This window comes from Amblyomma americanum, chromosome 7, assembly GCF_052857255.1.
Source record: "Amblyomma americanum isolate KBUSLIRL-KWMA chromosome 7, ASM5285725v1, whole genome shotgun sequence".
NCBI lineage: Eukaryota > Metazoa > Arthropoda > Arachnida > Ixodida > Ixodidae > Amblyomma > Amblyomma americanum.
The window spans coordinates 166327066-166348972 of NC_135503.1; the positions used below are offsets into that span (position 1 = coordinate 166327066).

Genomic DNA, 21907 nt, shown 5'->3' on the forward strand with positions numbered 1-21907 from the left:
GCAAACAATGCAAGCTCTTTCAACTTGGAATCAACTCCATTCTATTTACAAAGGGCTGCAAGGGTTCTTTGCGCGTAAAGATGAGCCTGCTGAAGGAGCAGCTCAAAAGGCGGTGCGGTGAAACAGGAGTCGTTTGCTCGAATTTTACTTCAGATAGAGGGGGAGTCAGGAGATTGTCGTTGCTGACTCCTCCTTTATCTGGTGGTGCCTTCTGTGGACCTTCTTCATGGTAACTCTACAAAAAAATTAAGAAAAGAGCTACAGTAGCGGCTAACACATATTTATTTATCTCTGATAAAATGTACAAGACATGGAATAAAGCGTGAACTGCGTTGAGACTTTGTTAAAGATGTAATCGCCACATTAACAAGTAAAGAACTAAAAGCTAGAGATTTTTCTTCAATCTAGGGATTTTGGGGGGTTCATTTTAGGGATAAAACGTTGACCTGAGTTGGCATCACTGGCGGGCATTCGCTTCGTGAGCCTACGCTATACCTACGCGGCGGCGCGCGCGTTTCGGGAGCTGAAAACACAGAGGATGTGCAAAAAATGCTAGACATTTGTGTCGCGGAGCTGCGAAGCCTTGGCCTCAAGTTCAACCAGCGAAAATGCAGGGTTGTTCAGCTGGCAGGCGAGGCGAATGATCAGCTATCGCTGACGTTGAATGAAGAGGCACTGACAGTCGACAGATCGTATAAATACCTGGGCATAAATTTGTGTGCTGAGACTGACATGTTCAGACTGCACGAGGCTAAGGTCCGTCAATCTGCTCTTCGAGCGCAATGCATCCTCCGACGTCGGTGCCTGTGGGGGTGGCACCAGTACACCATGGTCCGCGACCTCTGGAAGCTCGCGCACGTGCCAGGACTCACATTCGCCAACGCGGTGGTCTGCCTCCCATCAGCCACCAGAAATTGGTTAGAGCGCAGACAAACAGAGGTCGGCCGCACTGCAGTCGGATGTCATGGACGGGTGGCCAATGCAGCCATTCAAGGCGACCTGGGATGGTCTAGTTTTGAGGCAAGGGAGGCATGCAGCAAGCTGGAGTACCGCGGTCGACTGCAGTTCATGAGCCACAACCGATGGGCAAGGCGGGTCTTTGAATACCTCGCTGCGACATGCCTACGCACTACATGGGTGAAGCGCCTCCACAAGATAGAAGGCAAGTATGGACTTTTCCAGACACCCATAAGTGCCGAATCGGCAACGGCATGGAAACAGGTGGCAAGGAGACGGGTCCAGGAAAAAGAGAACCGCCAATGGCTGCAGGCGCTCGCGGAAAAACCGACACTGGCAGTGTACCGCGAGTGCAAAAACAGCATCGGACCTGAAAAGATTTTTGACAACGGCCTGGGTAGCGCATTGCTGTTTGAGGCCCGTGCCGGAGCGCTGCGAACACTGGTGTACCGCCGTCACTTCGACGCAACACCAGAAGCACAGGCAGCAATATGCCGAGCGTGTGGCGACGCGGAGGAAACCATCGAGCACCTGGTGATGTCGTGCCAGGGACTCCATCCAATGCCGACAGAGGGCACCACATTCCCACAGGCGCTCGGGTTTCACGGTCCTGCAGTGGACGACGAAGGAGACAGCTCCAAGGTCAAGAGCGAGGGGGTGCTGCGAACCAAGCGTCGACTAACTCTTTGGTGGAGCACTGTGTTTAAAAGCGCGAAGCCGCAGAGTCGGAAGTGAACGAGGTTGATGAGCGAACCCCCCCCCCCCCCCCCCCATCCACCTCCTGACTTTAGCCTTTGCGTGTTTTTTTTCTTCTTTTTCCTTTTTTGTGCATTTTATCTTTCTTTCTCTCCTTGTGTGCTTCCATCTTCTTGTTTTTTTTTTTTGGCCGGGTGCCCAACCAAATATCTATGATAATTGTAGGGGAAATTCTTTGTTGTTTGAGGCCAGGACTGGAGTTTTGCGGACTAAGACGTATAGAGTCAGGTACCAGGAGATAGACACTTTGTGCATTGCGTGCGGAGAGGAGGAGGAAACGGCTGAACACTTGATACTTTTCTGTAAAGGGCTTCACCCTACAGTGGAAGGCAGCGGGGCTGACTTACCCAAGGCATTGGGGTTTAGGGATAGTGAAGGGAAAGTGGATTTTAAGAGGTTAGAAGTAACCAAGCGAAGGTTATCTGATTGGTGGCTAAAAGCAAGACAGGAGTAAAATTTCACAAGACATGGCTAGGTGGCTTGAGCCACTGCCCGATGTAAAGGGTTCAGCCGTATCCATCCATCCATCCATCTCCCATGTCGGCAGACCGGTCGAGTAGAGTTGGAAATTCGCATTTTTATTCAATCGTTGTGGTCCGCGGGAGGCACAAAGTTCCAGAGGCCTGTAGTCGGTGCTGGTCTTCATTGCTGTGCGCTTAGTTCATTCAGGATGCCGTCTTGACGAAAGCGGTTGTTTTGGAAGCCCGCGACAGCTTTCTCTGAAAAGGCTTGGCTTGGCGCTATTCTCTTTCGGCTTTGTGCGGTTGCGTCCCTCAACGCTGCTAGCCTTGTTCCAAGGAGAAATTGACAGTGCCGACGGCTCATAAAGCGATAGACGACGGTGACACGCTGGTTTATGGTTACAGCAGCGCGGGAAGAAAAAGTGCGAGTCGGCGCTTAATTGTTTTGTGTGTGAATACGTGTTCTGCGTGTTCCTTCATTTTTGTGTATTTTTCCCGCGCTGTTTTAACCACGAATAAATACAAACTCGCCCAGACCGTGTCCTTGTAAGCATACCCGTTGCGTCTACATTCCATTCCATTCCAAAAACCTTTATTTCCACCAGAGAAGAGGCTCCCCTACTCCCCATCTCTGGCACGCAGGCCTAGGGGTGGGGGCCGGGAGCCTCGCATCTAAAGGCAGGCATAGAGTTCTTGGTCTCTTGCGGCCTCCAGTGCCAGGTGAATGACTTTTTTCTGCACGGCGGGGTCCGCGCTTTGCAGAAGGGTTTCCCAGGCTTCCTTGCTATTTATTCCTTCTTTAATCCCTGGGGAGTGTGTACATTCCCAAATGATGTGATCTAGGGTCCCCCTATTCTCACATTTTTTGCATTTTTCCTCTATTTCCTTTTCCCTAAATACGTGTGATGCCCACACCGGGTTTATGAAGTTCCCAGCTTGTAGTCTACGCCATGTTGTAGCTTCTTTATTCCCTAGTGTTTTGTCCGGCGGAGGGAAAATCCTCCTTTGACTTCTATAGCTCTCTATTATTTCTGCATAGCTGATCAGTCTCTCATCCAGGTCCTTGCAGTCGGGCGGCTCTCCCCTGGCTCGGAAGTAGAGGTCTCGAGCCAGGGTGTTTGCCGCCTCGTTTCCAGGGATGGATGCGTGAGCTGGTACCCACACGATGCGTACGTCCCTCCCAATTTCCTTCTTTTTTAGAATTTGTGCTGCTTCTAAGGCAATCCTCCCTCTGCCATAATTGTAGACTGCAGCTACATTCCCCTATGCATGACGGTCACAACTGGTGGCGACCGATATGCGTGGGCCGCGGTGTGCTCACCGAAGCGTGCAGTGCCAAGGAAGCCGCGCCGCATGCGATGGTATCCGTCAGCAAAGCGATACGCGAAGCAGTCTGAAGCGTACCATATGTTTACTGTACGCTGTGCGAGCGATATGTCAACTGCGTGCAAGTTTTCTCCGATATGGACCCGGTGGATCGACCGACCCGCGCTGCTGTCTCGATCGAGTGCTGTTGTGCGAGCGTAAGGACACATAGCCGGGTTTAGGAGGCGCAGTGTTAGGTTTAAAACATTTGCGCTTAAGGGTGGTGAAGTGTAAGGCCATGCCTCTGTAAGATTGAGTGTACCTCGCAACTTACCGTTTACCGAGATGCCGAGTCGACCCTCGCGACCACCTCGCCGAGTTGCACTTTCTTGCATTCAGCTGATTAAACGGATTAATGAAGTCCAAAATTTGTATTTTATTGGACAATCAAAATATGAGCTTTAAAAAGGTTTGATACAGCATAACACTTATTACAAAACATAGCTTGCTACCTGAAGCAAGCAAAATCTTAACAAAAGTGATAACACATGGAAGGAGAACACACATAAAAAGGATTCAACAAAAAAGACCAGAAGAAGAAATGCACAACTGAATTAGACCACTTTGCAACCATGAACCATTCGAACAGAGAGAGTAAAACATATATAGGAAGGCAGTAAATGGGGGCTTTGAGACAGAAAAATATTTGTGGACCGATCTTGCCAAATTGTGTGAAAGCTTTCATTTCTCGGTAGTTGTTTCTGCATCACAAAGTTGATAAAATTTAAGCGATGCAAATGCAAGGTAATTGGAGCACTGCGTGGAAGTGACTTGAAAAATTGGTAACAGTTGTCGCAGCTAGTGGAAAAAGTGAATCATTTTCCTCCCTTCTGCTTCATGTATTCCTTTCTGTAATATATGTAAAGAAAGAGCACCCTGCTGACACTGTTTCTATTGTTGCATTGTTGTATTTGACTCTTATCTGCCTAGCCTGAAACAGTATAGAAATAGCATAGTTTTCTGTCCAATTTTCTGTTCTGTTTGTTGTGTACTATGTGGTACTTGTGTGCACATGCTGTTTTATATTTGTCAAAACCACGAGCCAACCAACATAGTCTGCACATAAGTCGGGTATTTGAGCTGTGCACAACTAAGGCATGATGACAGCTAAAGAATGTTTAATATAATGTACAAATTGCGGCTGGTAGAATGATAAGGTTGTCCTCTGTATGCATGAATGTACCAAGTGCATGTGGAAAAGTGCTTTCATCATTTAAGAACATGAATTTGTTGAAAAACTTATATGCTAGTGCTTACTCTGTTGCTGCGTGCAGTGGGATGATCACCCCCTTTTGACACTATTACTTTGAAAGGCCAAAATAACCTTCAGTTGTGTTGAATATCTAGAACTAAAATTGTAAGTATGGTACACTAATTACTCTCTTGATTATTCTGGCTTCTATAGTATGAAAAACATGCACTCCATATTTTTTACGAAATACGAGATACTTCAGTCACCCTGTACCCTAAAGGACAGTAGTGCAGGCACGCTGTAAAGAAAGCTCTGGGAGACTGCTAACTGCAGCCCCTATTCTTGAACATCAGTGACCAATAGTACATCTACAGCATATAGATTCATGAACAAGAACTAGCATTTGCGCTCTGGACATGTACTGATTTTACTTAACTGACTTCTTTTTTAAAATGTGCGTATTGTTCATTTACCACAAAAGACGAAAATCTGATTTTAGGAAGCAGGTAATTTCTGGTTGATTCAGTAGCAATCAAGCTAAATCAAAACCCTGATTACTCCTGAAAAAACTGACAGTGACTGCCATCAAGCATGAGCCTAAGTCGGTGGTGTACATGACGCATTCACATTAAAAAGCTATTCTTTTCAATGCTCAGTATGACGGGTTGTAATGTACTCTAAACTGTGAGCGGCCGTTTGAATAGAATTTTATTCTGACAAAGTCAGACATGAAAGTCTGTTACATGTAAGCTCATATTGCGGCAGCAAGCTGCAGTGTCAACATGAAGTATGGGACCCCTATGGGCTGATTGCATTCATACTCTACGGTAAATTAAGACATGTGCTGACGAAAACCAAGTCTGATTTTTGAATTCTCACTGTCGCATCAGTCACTGCCCCTTGAATTGAGTTATTTTTTTAAACATCTGCCGGACCTGAGCAGTGTGCTGGCTCTCGGTTGCCTGCTTGCCAACATGAAACAAGCGCATGTTGATGTAATTTTCTGCAACACTTCTGACAAGGTGTATGTAATGATTGTCGAGTGGAGAGTTGTCGAACATGTGCTCATGAAGTTCATTGAAGAGCTCTCTACCGTGGAATGCGTAAAGAACCTCGTGGAGAAGATCAGTGAGTAGTGTTCTTGATGCCAATTTGTTCAGGCGCACTGCCGTCCTGATCACCGCCTCCGATTTTTGACAGATCTTCAGTACACTTTCTGATGGGTATTTCAGCCCTCCTCTGCTTTTCCTCCTAATTAGTGAGTAAATGCTTCCTCGTTCTGTTGTGAGTAGTGCACTTGTGCAGTGCTCACAAGTCAGCTTTGCAGCCAATTTATGAGCTACATAACCTGCCATGTAAGCCACAATTCGGCCTCCACATTCACTGATGTAGCCTGGAGCTATGATGTAGTCATGGTCTGCAGCTGTTACCTGAGACTGCTGAACAGCATCACTGTCTAGAAGTTGCCTCCTTGGTGCAGATATATTCAAGACCTGAGAAGAAATAACTGTTGCACTGCTGCATGACAATATGGAGATGCTGTCCAGGCTCAGACAGTTGCCTGTTGATACATCAGCCAGTTCACTTTGAACAACAACAGAGATGCCACATCATCGAAATCAGAATTTTGTGTTTGTTATACTAACATTCGAAGTATTTTTCGTAAGAAGGATGAATTATGCACCTTGATTAACGACCTCAAAGCAAATGTTATTGCATTAACTGAAACGTGGCTCAGCAGCAAAATATCTAATTCAGAATTGTTTCATTGCAATAAAAAATATGTTGTCTACCGCAGTGACCGCACTCAAAGAACAGGTGGTGGTGTTTTGCTCGCAATTGACGAGCAGTTTGATTGTCACTGCATATCAATTGTTTCTGATATTGAATCTGTGTGGTGCTGCGTGAATTTAGGTTTCAGGAAAGTGATCATCGGCGTTTATGATGATCCATAACTACAGCGCAAACGACAGGACAGAGATGAAGAAGGGACACCACACAGCGCTGACTCACAACTAAAGATTTATTGGATGCCAGCAGGTATAAATACCTCCCTGGCGGCCAGAAAGAATGCAGTCCACACTTACATGCGTGACTGACATACTGGTGTGCCAGTCATGTGCCTCCAAGCAAATCACATGCGCGAGAATACAATATAATCAGTGAGCAAGCACTTGTCAATATTCGCAATCAAGGTATCGTCTTTCTTTTTCTGACAACGCGATAGATGAAGCACTGATGCATTCTTCCGGGAGCCTACCTATTAAGTGAGCTTCAATGATCTCCCTTGCTAACGAGTCACGGTTCTTTTCTAACACTGCACTTTCATGATAGTTTGGCGCGCAGACGTAGGTATCATCGTCATCTTCATTGCCTTTGCAGTGCCTGCAATGTTTCGCCACGTGGCCAGAGATAGCGACACAGGAGACATTATACTCATGCTCTTTGAGTCTTTCGTTTAAACATCGGCCGGTTTGGCCGATGTATCGCTTACCACAAGACAGTGGCAGCGAATATACCACCCCTTCCTGGCAAGGCACAAACTGTTTTGCGTGCTTTATCGGGCACTTGCGTGATTCTTTATTCTCTGAATTTACTTTCTTAATCAGGCTGGACAGTCGTTTGGGCGCCGAAAAGACGACATCAACGCCTGCATGTTTTCCGATTCTTTTTAGATTGTGCGACACTTTGTGAAGATATGGCAGCACAACAATCTTCCTTTTCTTCGTCTCTTTCGTACACTCGCTATTTCCTTTTGATTTTAACTTTTCCTGTAGTTTTCCTGCCACGGAAACTAATAATTCGGACGGGTAGCCTGCCTTTGCCAGGCGGTCTACTTGGTTGCTGAAGCTATGCTCCAACCTGTGTTCACAGGATTTGTTCACTGAGTTGCTAAAAACGGTATGTATAATTGCCCTTTTCACCAGCTTGGAGTGAGCTGATGAAAACGGCAAGATGGGCTTAACATCACGGGGCTCATAAGCCCAACAAACATGAGATGGAGTGAAATGAAGCGAAATATCTAAAAACCTAATAAAATCATTCAATGGTACTTCGTGTGTTAACACCAATGGTGTGAGGCATTCTGAGAACACCGAAAGGACGTCAGGGAATTGCTGCTCGAAACCAAGGTTGTCACAATCTAAAAACACAAAGTAGTCATCAACGAATCTAAAAATGCTACAAACTCTGGAACCTTCAAATCGCTCTTTCATCCTTCTGTCTCGTGCTGCTAGGAACACGTCACTAAGGAAAGGCGCTAGACATGAACCAATACAGATCCCCTCTTTCTGAATAAAAACTTCGCCTTTCCATTCTGCAAAAGTTGAGCCAAGATAGAGTGACAACAATTCAAGGAACCCAGTAGTGGAAATTCCGCTCTCATTCTGAAATGCAACAGCACCATATACATCAATCAGGTCATTGACAGAAGACAAAATTTCTGCTTGAGGAATGGTGTAATAAAGATCCTTTACGTCGACTGAAAATCCACAAAGCTTCTTGCTGTAGTTACTTTCTAAAAACGCGATAACATCTTTCGAACTTTTTACTCTAAAAGGGTCGTCAATTGATAAAAGATTCAGTTTTTCCTGCAAGAACATAGCTACATGCTGCTGCCATGTTCCAATCTCCTAGACAATTACACGAAACGGCCACTCTAGTTTATGTGTTTTCGCGGTGAAGAACATTTGCAACCACTCTCCTGAGCTGCTGTTGATCTTACTAGATAGCCTAGTTAATTCCAGCCTATTAACAAGTTTCTTCGCCTTGCTCTTAACTTTGGAGGCGGACACATCACTGCGTTTTTCAAACATTGCAAGAACAGCTTCCGATGCTTTCGACAAATATACGTTCCTGTCCAAGACAACAAAACCTCCGTCCTTATCAGCAAGTAGCAGAGAGAGCGAGTTCTCTTTCAGCCAACTAACCGTCTTATGCAGAGGTAGCTTCGTCCCCGATGCCCTGTACCTCGTCAACATGTCCACACCTTCCGAAATGCAACGGTCCACCTCAGCTCTGTCGGCCCGCTTGGAAACTTGCTTTACCATGGCTAAAAGTTCCGGTCTGGATTTCTTGGGCTCCACAGCAAACTTCGGTCCCAGCCCCAGGACTTGCCTGACGTATCCAGGGAAGGGGATGCTTTCAGTGGTGTGGACATGTTGTCTTGTTGGTGCACTCTTCTTCGGCAGCAGCGCACGAAGGCCGGGAAGCGTTTGCTGCCATAGGAATTCGGTGGTAAGGTCTATGCTCCGTGACAGCTGACGCCATTGGATCCTTGAGTGGGCAGGTTCCTCCAAGAGCTGCACCCGAAGCTTGAGATGTTCCTTGTACATTCGCACCCGTTGCTGCCATTCCGCTCTGAGTAGTTTGCAAAATCTTCTTCCATGACCGGCAGAGGGCTGAACGCCACCCAGTAGAACCAAGACTTCGGGCGGCAGCACTTTCTTGCGAATACAAAAACCGAGCGTTCTTGCAAAGCACGATGCGGCAGCAACGACTGGTACACACCGAAGAGGGTCAATATCACATACAGGAAGGCCCTTTGTACGAGAAATGAAGTTCGACAAAAGCATTTGTTGGGCGAGTTGGTGTTTACGATGATCCATAACTACAGCGCAAACGACAGGACAGAGATGAAGAAGGGACACCACACAGCGCTGACTCACAACTAAAGATTTATTGGATGCCAGCAGGTATAAATACCTCCCTGGCGGCCAGAAAGAATGCAGTCCACACTTACATGCGTGACTGACATACTGGTGTGCCAGTCATGTGCCTCCAAGCAAATCACATGCGCGAGAATACAATATAATCAGTGAGCAAGCACTTGTCAATATTTGCAATCAAGGTATCGTCTTTCTTTTTCTGATAGCTTCAGCAACCAAGTAGACCGCCTGGCAAAGGCAGGCTACCCGTCCGAATTATTAGTTTCCGTGGCAGGAAAACTACAGGAAAAGTTAAAATCAAAAGGAAATAGCGAGTGTACGAAAGAGACGAAGAAAAGGAAGATTGTTGTGCTGCCATATCTTCACAAAGTGTCGCACAATCTAAAAAGAATCGGAAAACATGCAGGCGTTGATGTCGTCTTTTCGGCGCCCAAACGACTGTCCAGCCTGATTAAGAAAGTAAATTCAGAGAATAAAGAATCACGCAAGTGCCCGATAAAGCACGCAAAACAGTTTGTGCCTTGCCAGGAAGGGGTGGTATATTCGCTGCCACTGTCTTGTGGTAAGCGATACATCGGCCAAACCAGCCGATGTTTAAACGAAAGACTCAAAGAGCATGAGTATAATGTCTCCTGTGTCGCTATCTCTGGCCACGTGGCGAAACATTGCAGGCACTGCAAAGGCAATGAAGATGACGATGATACCTACGTCTGCGCGCCAAACTATCATGAAAGTGCAGTGTTAGAAAAGAACCGTGACTCGTTAGCAAGGGAGATCATTGAAGCTCACTTAATAGGTAGGCTCCCGGAAGAATGCATCAGTGCTTCATCTATCGCGTTGTCAGAAAAAGAAAGACGATACCTTGATTGCGAATATTGACAAGTGCTTGCTCACTGATTATATTGTATTCTCGCGCATGTGATTTGCTTGGAGGCACATGACTGGCACACCAGTATGTCAGTCACGCATGTAAGTGTGGACTGCATTCTTTCTGGCCGCCAGGGAAGTATTTATACCTGCTGGCATCCAATAAATCTTTAGTTGTGAGTCAGTGCTGTGTGGTGTCCCTTCTTCATCTCTGTCCTGTCGTTTGCGCTGTAGTTATGGATCATCGTAAACACCAACTCGCCCAACAAATGCTTTTGTCGAACATCGGCGTTTGCTATCGCTCCCCTTCCAGCGATATGTCATTCTGTGATAGCTTGCATGACAGCCTGAATGAAATCACTGTTCGATATCCCAGCGCACAAATTCTACTTTTGGGGGACTTCAACTATCCCAACATTATCTGGTCACACACGTTCCCTTTTTCTAACCCACCGAGCGCAGAAACTAACCAATTTATCACCATCTGCGCAGACTTTGGCTTGACACAAATCGTCACTTCACCCACACGTGTTACTCAAAATTCATCCTCTCTTCTAGATCTTGTATTAACGACTGCAGAAGATTGCACGTCACCTGTAATACATATGCCTGGCCTGAGCGACCACGATGTATTACATTTCACGTTAACTCATGAACACGTACCTTCATCAAACCGCTCCAAAAATATTAGGGACTACAACAAGGCTAATTTTCTTGCTATTAATGATGAACTGAGCTCTTTTCTAGACATATTCTTGCCTAATTACCTCGAGCGCTCGGTGGAAACTAACTGGTGCATGTTCCGAAATAAGGTATCTGAATTGATTAACCGACATATTCCTCTTCGGCGCGTCTACTCGAATAACCAAGCTCCATGGTATAATCGATATTTAAACCGCCTTTCTAACAAAAAGAAAAGACTTTTTCGAACTGCTAGGAATTCATTAAAACCTGAGCGATGGACTGCATATAAATCAGCTGCCTTAGCCTATTCCCGTGCACTAAAGACTACTAAATTTTCTTTTTTTAATGTAACCCTCCCGAACATCTTAAAGTCTAATCCTAAACGCTTCTGGAGCATAATAAAACCTAGCACTAACGACAAAGTGTCATTACTTTCAGCAACTGGAAATCCCATTCCGGACCATCTTTGTGCCACTTCACTAAATGACTCTTTTGTCCAGTCATTTTCTTCCTCATCCGTTGATCGCCACCATCCCAAACTCCAATCGTGTAACTACTACTGTATGGATCCAATTTTGTTTGACTCTCATGGCATTATACCGATCATTAATAATTTAAAACAAACATCTTCTAGCGGAATCGATGGCATTAATAGCAAATTTCTTCGGAATACTGTTGAATATACCTCTATCATTTTGGAAAGCATATTCTCACAGTCGTACCATGATGGCGTACTACCCGAGGACTGGAAAACTGCTAAGGTCATACCTGTACATAAAGCCGGTGACAAACAGAACCCATCTAACTATCGACCCATCTCTCTCACATCAATACCCTGCAAAATAATGGAACATATAATTCTCACTCACCTTGTTAATTTTCTTGAAGATAATAGCTTCTTTTCTCTGACTCAGCATGGCTTTCGGAAAGGTTTCTCCTGTGAAACTCAATTACTTTCCTTTACTAATGATCTGCACTTCTACTTAGACTCCGCGTTTTCCACAGACTGCATATTTCTCGACTTCGCTAAGGCATTCGATAAAGTTAACCATTCATTACTTCTATGTAAACTCAGCATTCTAAATATTGACCCTTCTGTTCTGAACTGGATTCGCGCGTTTCTTTTTTCTCGCCTTCAGTTTGTGCATGCTAATGACACTAATTCTTCTACCGTGCCAGTTGGTTCTGGGGTTCCTCAAGGATCTGTCCTTGGCCCTTTACTGTTCCTGATTTATATTAATGATCTGCCTGCTACTGTTAACTCTAGGATTTGTTTGTTTGCCGACGACTGCGTGATTTACCGTAAAATAACTAACGATTCCGATATTCGCTCTCTTCAGGTCGATCTTAATAACATACTAGACTGGTGTCATAATTGGAAAATGGAACTAAATATTAAAAAATGCAAATCTATGAGAGTTTCACGTTCAAATACTACTTGTCCTCCTTATTTCCTTCACAGTCATCCCCTTGAAAGCGTAAGATCGTACCGGTATCTTGGCATACATATAACTAACACCCTGTCCTGGAAACTTCATATAGAACATATAGCATCTAAAGCAAACAAAACGCTTGGTTATCTTCGAAGAAATTTTACACTTGCTCCATCTTCATTAAAATCATTATTATACATGACCTACGTACGACCGCAAATGGAATACGCTTCATCTATATGGGACCCTGGACAGGTCTCACTGACACAGGTTCTGGAAACTGTCCAGAATCGTGCAACTAGATTCATTTTAGGCAATTACCATCGTACATGTAGCGTCACCCAATTGAAAAAGTCTTTAAACCTCCTGCCCCTAGCTACCCGCCGTAAGCACTTCCGCATCTGCCTATTCCATAAGATTTTCTACTCCAATTTTCAACTTCGCTCTCGATGGATTCAACCAGCACCGTTCATTTCTCACCGTCGTGATCATCAACACAAGGTCACAGTGCCTCATTGTAACACAGTGACATGTGCGCAATCATATTTTCCGCTAACTTCTAAAGAATGGAATTCCCTACCCGCATCATTAACTAGCATCACTGATTCAACTCAATTTAGTAGAATACTTACCACTCTGATTACATAATGATCGCTTTTATATTTTATTGGAGTGTTGTGTTCTCCACGTATTAGTATTGTTCTTAAACTATTTTATTAATCTGTTCCGTGTTCATTTTGCTCACTTCTTTTTATCCTGCCTCCGTTGTTCTATAGTTTTGTATGAATTGTGCTTTGTTCATTTTTCTTGTTAACAACTGCCCTTCCCCTCTGAAATGTACTTTGTACCTTGAGGGTATCACAAATAAATAAATAAATAAATCACTTTTTTGAAGGCAGCACGAAACTGCTGTGTAGTAGGGTTGTCATTATGCCCGCCATGTGCTCGAATCAGGCCAAAAAACAGTTCCAAATGGTCCTGGCAAATTTTGTGGGCCGGAATGTACTTCAGCACTCGTTTTTCAGTGACAAGAAAATGAAAAAGACTAATCAAGCTTTGCATGCAGATGATAAAACCTAAGAAACCTGTCTTTCGGTTTGTTTCAATCATTCGTCTTCCATTTGCAGACTCCTTCAAGGAAGAGAGGTAATGGGTTGTGTGCCAGTGCATTCCTCACAAGTTTTAGCATATGGCAGGGATCCAAAAAAGCTGCCACTGGTTCCTGGGTAGCTGGGTGTCGAAAGGTTGTTTTTAGGTCTCTCACATGTTGGAAATCACACCCAAGCTCTTGCAACATAGCCAGATTTGCGGGCGCCCCGTCACAAGTGAGTGAAGCAACCATAGCTCCAGCATCATGTGCCTTATGAAGGCACTGGGTGACAAGGTTAGCCCTCTGTGTTCCAATTAGGCCATCAACTAGGAAGTACCCAAGGGGCAACTTCCATCACCCATTAATAGCCACAGCCATTATAACGAATGCAGCCTTTGCTTGTGGCAAAGAGTCGCTGTCAATGCCACTGCCAAAGTCAACAAACCCTTCAAAGTTGCCTTTGTTCCACTGGATGTTTTGCCGAATAGCCATTTCATCAACCATGAGGCTGCAAACTGTTCGGTGCCCCTTGCTTGCTGTTTCAGCACACTTCATTTTTAGTGCATTGAAAGCTTCTGTTGAAAGTCCTGCCTGGCCATCAACAGTCTCATACCATTTTCGCAGAGTTCTGGGATGTGGGAGGCACGTGTCAAAAACTTTCCTGACATACTGATAGGCTCGTGGGGAATAGAAATTTAAAGTTAAGGCAAAAGTTCTCAGTTCAGGGGAGTACTGCTTTGGAGTGCCAATTCCACCATGCTTTCCGACTTGTCTTTCAAGTAGGTGCTTATTTACTTTACCCAGGCCATCTAAAACAGACACTTGCTCTGTCAGGAGGATATTCTCCGTAGTTAAAGCTGACAGAACAGATTTTAGTTCCGCATTTTTCTTTTGCAGTCTCCGCCTTGTTTGCTGCAGCCTTTTATGCTTTTTCTTGACTGAGCATGCATTGCAGAAAACCATGCAGCCCTTGCTCTCAAGTAAGCTTTTTCGGGTGTGTCCTCCTATGAAGAGAGATAGAAAATGCAATGCATCATTAGAACAATGCACACCCAAGCCTTGCATACCACAGTTACAACAGTGTGCACATATAAACCACAAAGCACTCTGAATGTTCCATTAAAAGAAGAATGAAGGAGCTCAGTTAATCTTCTCGTCCTACTTTAATATCAAAGTGTTTCACCTCTGATGGAAATGCTCAGCATGCCATCACTCACAACGCAAGGAAAATTCACTTGATCATCTTTTTCTCGCACATTGTACCATAGCAACAGATCATTTGCCCTGTCACATATTTTACCAGCACCTCACCTCGCATCAAGCCGGTAATGCCTACAAGGGTAACCCTGTTTTTGTCCAGATGGAAAAGTACAAAAATTCTCCTGTAACCTTAATGATGAAAGAATGCAATGATTTACCTTCCAGGATTGCCATGATAACAGAGTCTTTGTTATTTCAGTCAGGATCACTTTCTTATATGGATTCCTCACACTTTCAGTAACAAAATTTGATTTCTCAGATGACTAATTCGCACCTGCTGTTTATTTTTTCTTTGTGAATTTTCGTAAGAATATTTACTTGGCAATGATGTTTCTCGACTTGCACCTGAGTGCCGTACCTACGCTGCTTTTTTTGTTTTTGAAACAATTTTGTTCTGCTTTGAGTCCCCCCCACCTCCCCCTATGTAATGCCCCTAGTTGACCCTTAGGGTACTTGAATAGATCAATAAATGAAGCTGTGACTCACCGATTCTCCTCTGGTAGATGGAGAGGTGTCCAAGAAGAAGATTCCATAATGTGCTCCTCAGCTTGATATGCAGGCCACTCACACACTTAAAAATTCATTGGTTTATTGATTCATCATTGCATACAATATACCATGCAGATCAGTTAGTAGATATTAGTAAAAATTGCCACGGCGAAATCAAGCTAAGTCCATTCACACAGTCTGGGTGCCTGCACATGCTGTGTTAAAGATTATGCTAATAATGCATGCTGTGGATGGGCCACTCACGCTATCAAATACGCTCTTGGCATATGCACAAGCATTTGACATTCATGGTGTTGAATTCTGCTTCAGAAATAGGCACATATGACAGGTCCATTTACCATTGCTGGCCTCCTTCTTCGTGGCGTCCCAACAGAGGCTGGGGCGGTTGGCAAAGTCGGAAGTTCCTGCATAAGATAGACTGTTTAGTAATGCAGTCCACATTAGAATGCCTGTTGCCCTGTTCTCCTCCGCCATCCAAACAGAGGCTGGGGCGGTTGGCAAAGTCGGAAGTTCCTGCATAAGATAGACTGTTTAGTAATGCAGTCCACATTAGAATGCCTGTTGCCCTGTTCTCCTCCGCCATGCATCAAGGCATAAGAAGGAAAGCAGGACATGAGGCTAATCACAAAATTACTCGGCATGCCCACTACTGGGCCACGCAACAGCTTCAGTGCATATGTACTCAATGCCTTTCGATGTCACTGCAAAAGAAAAACGCTCGCACATTGTTAAACTCATATCACCTAGCATGTTAAGGTAATGTTATATGTCTACACATTTTATTTTTATTATACACTCAAAGTGTTGCAGAAATAAAGCAGGGTTAATAGCACAACTGTGTAGAAGCGTGAATACATACAGCTTTAAAAATTATTGCATTAAATTTTGTGTCGTGCAATCTCCTTTTCTGAATGCCCTCTGGAACTGACGTTAGAGAGGTTGGCATGTACCCATATAAGAAGTATTTCATGAAAACTTATACAAGGAACAAACTGAAAAAGAAGAAAACATGACAGTACAAATTTTTCATGTAGCACGCATGCCAGTTTGCACCGAATACTTTCTACATAGCTGTCAATGACCTTGTCCAAAATCAGTAAAACCAGTTTGGAATAACGTGAGAAAATTTTGTAGAAAAGATATCACTGACCTGGTGGAGTATGTCTTGCATAGCCAAATTTTTCTTGATACTGACAGATTATTTGCAGTGGAACTCTGACGAGATGACTATATTGATTTGTGTAACGAACATAAGCAATGAAGGCACATGAAAGAATATTGTGGCAGTTACTAATGTGCTTATGCGGTTCCACAAAAAGGTACCATCCTATATGAAGGATCTTTGCAGAACCTACTGCACTCTGCTACTGTCTCCGGTAGGCACGGGGCCTGACAAACAACTGCAGGTTCTACTGCACTTTACATTGCAGAATTGCAACGACATCCTACCTCATGCAGTGAATAAACCTGGATGGAAACCACACAGGACGATATGAAACTTACTGGTGTAAGTTGAAAGGCTTGAGATGGCCCTGGCTGAATGTCCAGCATTGTGGCCACATCCATAGATGCCTGTAAAAAAATTTTGTTCAGGAGAAATGTGTGTGTACCGAGACATAACAAGCGTTCAGTTTTAAGCACCTAGTGAAAAGTGGAGAAGCATCACACTACTAGACCGTTTTGAGTTATGTCTGAAGAAATAAAGATATGACTGGTGTGCTGAGGTGGCTTGGTCCAAACTTCCTCTGAGCCTGCGCCAGGAAGCTTTCTTTTACATACAAATTCACCCGTTTCGTGACTCGTGCTGCGAGATAAACTCAGACACTGTCAATCTTCTAGCAGTTGCTGTCACAAAATGGTATATCGTAACATACCTGTTGTGATGGGCCTGGTAAAGTTTCCTGGCTTTCAGTGACATCCATAGGTGCCTGTGAAAAGAAATTTTATTCTTGAGAAATATGCTTCTACCAAAGCATAAGATGTATTCAGTTCTAAGCAACTACTGAAAAATAGAAAAGCATCACACTGCTAGGCTGTGTTTTCAGTTCTGTCAAAAGGATTATAAAAAATGACTAATGTGTTGAGGCGATTCAGAGAAAACTTCCTCTGAGCCAGTGCCAGGATGCATTCTGTTACAGAAATCTGTTTTTGGTCGCTCGTGCTGCGACATAAATGCAGACATTGTTGTTCTTCGAATTGATGCAGTCACAAAATGGCATATTGTAAAATACCTGTTGTGATGGGCCTGCCAAAGTCTCCTGGCTTTCAGCGACATCCATAGGTGCCTGTAAAAAAAAATTTATTCTGGAGGAATGTCATCATCGTCATCATCAGCCTGACTACGCCCACTGAAGGGTGAAGGCCTCTCCCATGTCTCCAATTAACCCTGTCCTTTGCCAGCTGCGGCCACCGCATTCCCGCAAACTCCTTAATCTCACCCGCCCACCTAACTTCTTGCCGCCCCCTGCTATGCTTGCCTTCTCTTGGAATCCACTCTGTTACCCTTAAGGACCAGCGGTTATCTTGCCTTTGCATTACGTGCCCTGCCCAAGCCCACTTCTTCCTCTTGAATTCAACTAGGATGTCATTAACCCACATTTGTTCCCTCATCCACTCTGCCTACTTCTGGTTTCTTAACGTTACACCTGTCATTTTCCTATCCATAGCTCACTGTGTTGTCCTTAACTTAAGCTGAACCCTCTTTATTAGCCTCCACATTTCTGCCCCATAGATGAGTACCGGTAAGATACAGCTGTCGTAGACTTTTCTCTTGAGGGATAATGGTAAACTGCCATTCATGATCTGGGAGAACCTGCCATATGCGCTCCACCCATTCTTATTCTTCTAGTTATTTCCCTTTCATGATCTGTATTAGCGGTCACTACCTGCCCTAAGTAGGCATATTCTCTTACTACTTCCAGCACCTCGCTACCAATTGCGAACTGCTGTTTCTACTTTGGTTTTCTGCATATTATTTTTTAGCCCCACCATTCTGCTCTGCCTGTCTAACTCATTGATCATGCTTTGCAGTTCTTGTCCTGAGTGGCTTAGCAAGGCAATGTCATCAGCGAATCGCAAATTACTCAGGTATTCTTCATTAACTCTTATCCCCAAATGTTCCCATTTCAGGCCGCGGAATACCTCCTGTAAACAGGCAGTGAATAGCATTGGCGAGATCGTGTCTCCCTGCCTGACACCCTTCCTTATTGGAATTTTATTGCTGACTATATGGAGGACTATGGTAGGCGTGCAATCGTTATAAATATCTTCCAATATTTTCACATAACACTCTTCCACACGCTGATTCTGCAGTGCCTGCATGACAGTTGAGATTTCCACTGAGTTAAATGCTTTCTCGTAATCAATGAAGGCCATATATAGGGGTCGGTTATAATCTGTGCATTCCTCTATCACTCACTGATAGCGTGAACATGATCTATTGTTGAGTATCTTTTACGAAAGCCTGCCTAATTATTTGGTTGATTAAAGCCTAAGGTTGTCCTGACTATTAGCGATTACCCTAGCAAATACTTAGTAGGCAATACTTAGTAGCTTAGGGGCGAGGGGTGCCAACCTTTTTTTTAGGACGTGTTCGGATAACTCGCTTGCGCGTAAATTGCGCACCCTCCTTTTGGAGCCCTAATTAAAGAAAAAACGTGCGCAAATCATGCGAGCAAATACGTACGGTGCTCTATGCCTTATGGAACTTCTTTGTGATTTCCTTTGTAAACGAACTATAGTTTTAAGGAATTACAGTGCTCTCTCAGTGACACTTCCCAGGTGCTATGGCCAAGATGACAACAAAAAATGCACCGCCTACTGCTAGGCGCAAACATTTGCACACTACAAGTAATAATTAAATAGAAATGATGCCCCAAGGAAAACTGTGGTGTGCTCGATGCTCTCTTTTTTTTATTTTCTTCTAATGATGGAGTGCGTAAGCTAATAAATAAATAAATTATCATGTACAGTAAGCAGAATTTCACCAGAGCCATATATAAACCGCAGCCAGTTTAGGAGTATAATGACACAATAACTTTTTATCAGTGCGGGAGTACTGTAGCCGCGCTACTCGATCATAACGTCTAGCTAAAGCCATTTATTCACAAATCGTTCTATTTCTTGCACGAACACCTAAAACATCATATTGAACGCATGCTTATGCAGTCAAGTTATAATAAAGCACCTTCTCAATAAGAGCATTTCTTTCCAATCTCTTGAGTTGTTCCTCACCTGAAGGGGGACGGCATCCGCACGTATACGAACTACGAGCGACGACATCCGATCGAAGTGCTCGGGCAGGAAATGTTTTGAACATACGCAGGACCATTTTGCTGGCTCCCAGTCTCTTTGGCCTGGTCTAACGGCCTCAGTCCACTGCCTCTTTCGCTCTGGATCTTTCGGAAACCTGTTTGAAAACAATACTATTCACTGCACTCGGACAAAGAGCCGGGGCGGTACGAATACCACGTTCACGCCGTGTCGTGCGTTATGTTCTGCGAGCATGCATTTTACTCATTACGCAGTCAATTAAATACGAAAACAAAATGCAGTATACTTACGTGTGGAAAGTGACGCCCGGTTCTTGTCCTGGCGTGCGCGACCGACACCCAGGAACGCAGCAGCTGGGCATCGCAGCGTCTTTGTTGTCAATGGGAGCAGAAGTCTCACTTTCCGCCGTGTCTGACAGCTGCCGACAGCCTGGCGCGGCGCGAAATCGTCTGCTCGCGCCGCTCGCGTTGATCTTCGCGGCGCTCGCATGCCATTGGCTGAGAAAACGGCCAAGTGTCATGGCGGAGCCCTCGCTTCCGGCTTCAAAAGATGTGACGTAGCCAAGGAGGTTATATATTAAAACTTCTTGGACGTAGCAGCCTCTCCTCTTTTCCTTCTTTCCTCCATGCTGCGAAATGAAAGTAGTCACGTGATTTGACACAACTAATAACAATGTATCAACAAATTCAATTCACATAGAAACAGAACATAAAAATGTGTTTATAAAATTCATAAGCTTTGTACTGCAATCATATTTAAATTTTTATTTAAATGAGAAACAAAAACAAACAAATGTTGCTAGGGACAGAGAATTCTAGGGAGGAACCAGAGCTAGGGACTGCTGGTGACGGATTGAAGTAAACACAAAGAAAAAGGCCGGTTCCGGGCTCTGTCTAGACGCTTCGACCGGAACACTCCCAGCGCCGCAAGCGGAAATGGCTCTTTTTTTATCTCAGTTTCGATGCATAAGCGCTTAGCCACTCTTTCTTCTAGTTCGCTCCAAAACTGAACCAACCGAAGTGCGCTTGCGAGGCCGCGGGTTCGCGCCGTGTGGCTATAATCAGCTCTAGTGCCTAGAATATACTAGTATATTCTGTATTCTAGGCACTGTAGTGTGGCGACAGCGTGTGTTGCCGTGTCGTGCCTCGGCGCCTGTGGACGACGGTTCAATGGAGTCAGAATGGTCGAGCCTATATTCGACTACCAGTTCCGGCTGATTCTGATCGGCGACAGCACTGTCGGTAAGAGCACGCTACTCAAGGCGTTCACAGACGGCAAGTTTCACGACATCTGCGACCCAACTGTCGGCGTCGACTTCTTTGCCCGGCTCATCGAGGTGAAGAAGGATGTCAGAGTCAAGCTCCAGCTCTGGGATACGGCCGGACAGGAGCGATTCCGGTATACCTATCTCAAGACCAGTCCCTTATCGATTGGTCAGGCTGGTGAGGAGTGGTCGTCTCTTCTGTTTCAGTTCCATCACGCGCTCCTACTACCGCAACTCGGTGGGAGCCCTCCTTCTCTACGACATCACCAAGAGGGCCAGCTTCGAGCACTTGGTCGACTGGCTCTTCGAAGTCAAGCGCCACATCGAACCGCAGAAGGTCATATACCAGGTGGGTTGCGAGTGCGTAGCCGACGACATTACATGCTCGCTGCTCAACCGAGCATGAATTAGGGGGAGGGGGGAATGCCTCCTCCAGGTGAAGCAATGGGCTGGTGTTCGAATCCCGGTGCCGCTCAACTCTGTCGGATAAAAAAAAAATTGAGTGATTGTATACGCACGACGTCGTGTTCGCCGACCAGAAGTTTGTACACGCACTGGATGGATGGATGGACGGATAAGGCTGAACCCTTTAAATCGGGCGGTGGTTCAAGCCACCTAGCCATGACTTGTGAAATTTTACTCTTGCCTTGATTTTAGCCACCAATCAGATAACCTTCGCTCGGTCACTTCTACCCGCTTAAAATCTACTTTCCCTTCTCCGACTATAAACCCCAATGCTTTGAATAAATCAGCCCCGCTGCTTTCCACTGTAGGGGGAAGCCCTTTACAGAAAAGTATCGTGTTCAGCCGTTTCCTCCTCCTCTCCGCACGCAACGCACAACATGTCTATATCGTGGTACCTGACTTTATATGTCTTAGTCTGCAAAACTCCCGTCCTGACCTCAAACAACAAAGAGCTTCCCCTACAATTATCGTAGATATTTTTTTTGGCAATTTCCTGCTTAAAGGTCCGGTATGTTCCCCGTGCCAATTTCGTCAGCATCCCTGTTTCCCACAGAGCTCTCTCTGTTTCTTTAACCTTTTTCTTAACCGATAATTGCCGATTTGCCCCCCTACTGCTGTCCAGATATTTGCTTGTCAATTTTCTACTCCGCTTTCTCCATTTCGT

General features: G+C 44.8%; 2 protein-coding genes and 1 long non-coding RNA gene across 8 annotated transcripts in view; 2 read left to right on the forward strand and 1 right to left on the reverse strand.

The window, feature by feature from the left end:
- The first annotated feature begins 1782 nt into the window (after positions 1-1782).
- Positions 1783-16759, forward strand: LOC144096756 (uncharacterized). The gene is made up of 3 exons (XR_013306844.1): positions 1783-3343; positions 4814-4896; positions 16673-16759. It is a non-coding gene; the product is annotated as an uncharacterized LOC144096756 (long non-coding RNA).
- Positions 15305-20283, reverse strand: LOC144096754 (uncharacterized). Its single transcript, XM_077629626.1, has 6 exons — positions 19805-20283; positions 19476-19650; positions 17474-17527; positions 17117-17170; positions 16746-16814; positions 15305-15646 (listed from the first exon to the last, which is right to left on the reverse strand). The coding sequence occupies exons 1-6, from the start codon at positions 20032-20034 to the stop codon at positions 15548-15550; spliced, it is 681 nt and encodes a 226-aa protein (XP_077485752.1). The 5' UTR covers positions 20035-20283; the 3' UTR covers positions 15305-15547.
- Positions 20284-20468: 185 nt separating this feature from the next.
- Rab39 (RAS oncogene family member Rab39) overlaps positions 20469-21907 on the forward strand; it is a 72067-nt gene continuing 70628 nt past the window's right edge. For 5 of the 6 annotated variants that reach the window (XM_077629624.1, XM_077629619.1, XM_077629620.1 and 2 more), the window contains exons 1-2: positions 20470-20912; positions 20986-21127. In XM_077629624.1, the coding sequence (XP_077485750.1) occupies positions 20695-20912; positions 20986-21127 (360 nt within the window). In that variant the 5' untranslated portion in view covers positions 20470-20694. Of the gene's footprint in view, positions 20913-20985; positions 21128-21907 lie in introns of all 6 variants that reach the window. The other variant, XM_077629621.1, reaches the window with a different exon arrangement.

What these genes read in the sequence shown, in the direction of transcription:
- LOC144096754 (XM_077629626.1), bottom strand. Translation starts at nt 20,034, where the DNA reads ATGACACTTGGCCGTTTTCTCAGCCAATGGCATGCGAGCGCCGCGAAG. An exon ending in CCGGGCGTCACTTTCCACAC is followed by an intron (nt 19,651 to 19,804) that starts GTAAGTATACTG and finishes GTTTTCAAACAG; the next exon opens with GTTTCCGAAAGATCCAGAGC. An exon ending in AAGCCTTTCAACTTACACCA is followed by an intron (nt 15,647 to 16,745) that starts GTAAGTTTCATA and finishes TATCTTATGCAG; the next exon opens with GAACTTCCGACTTTGCCAAC.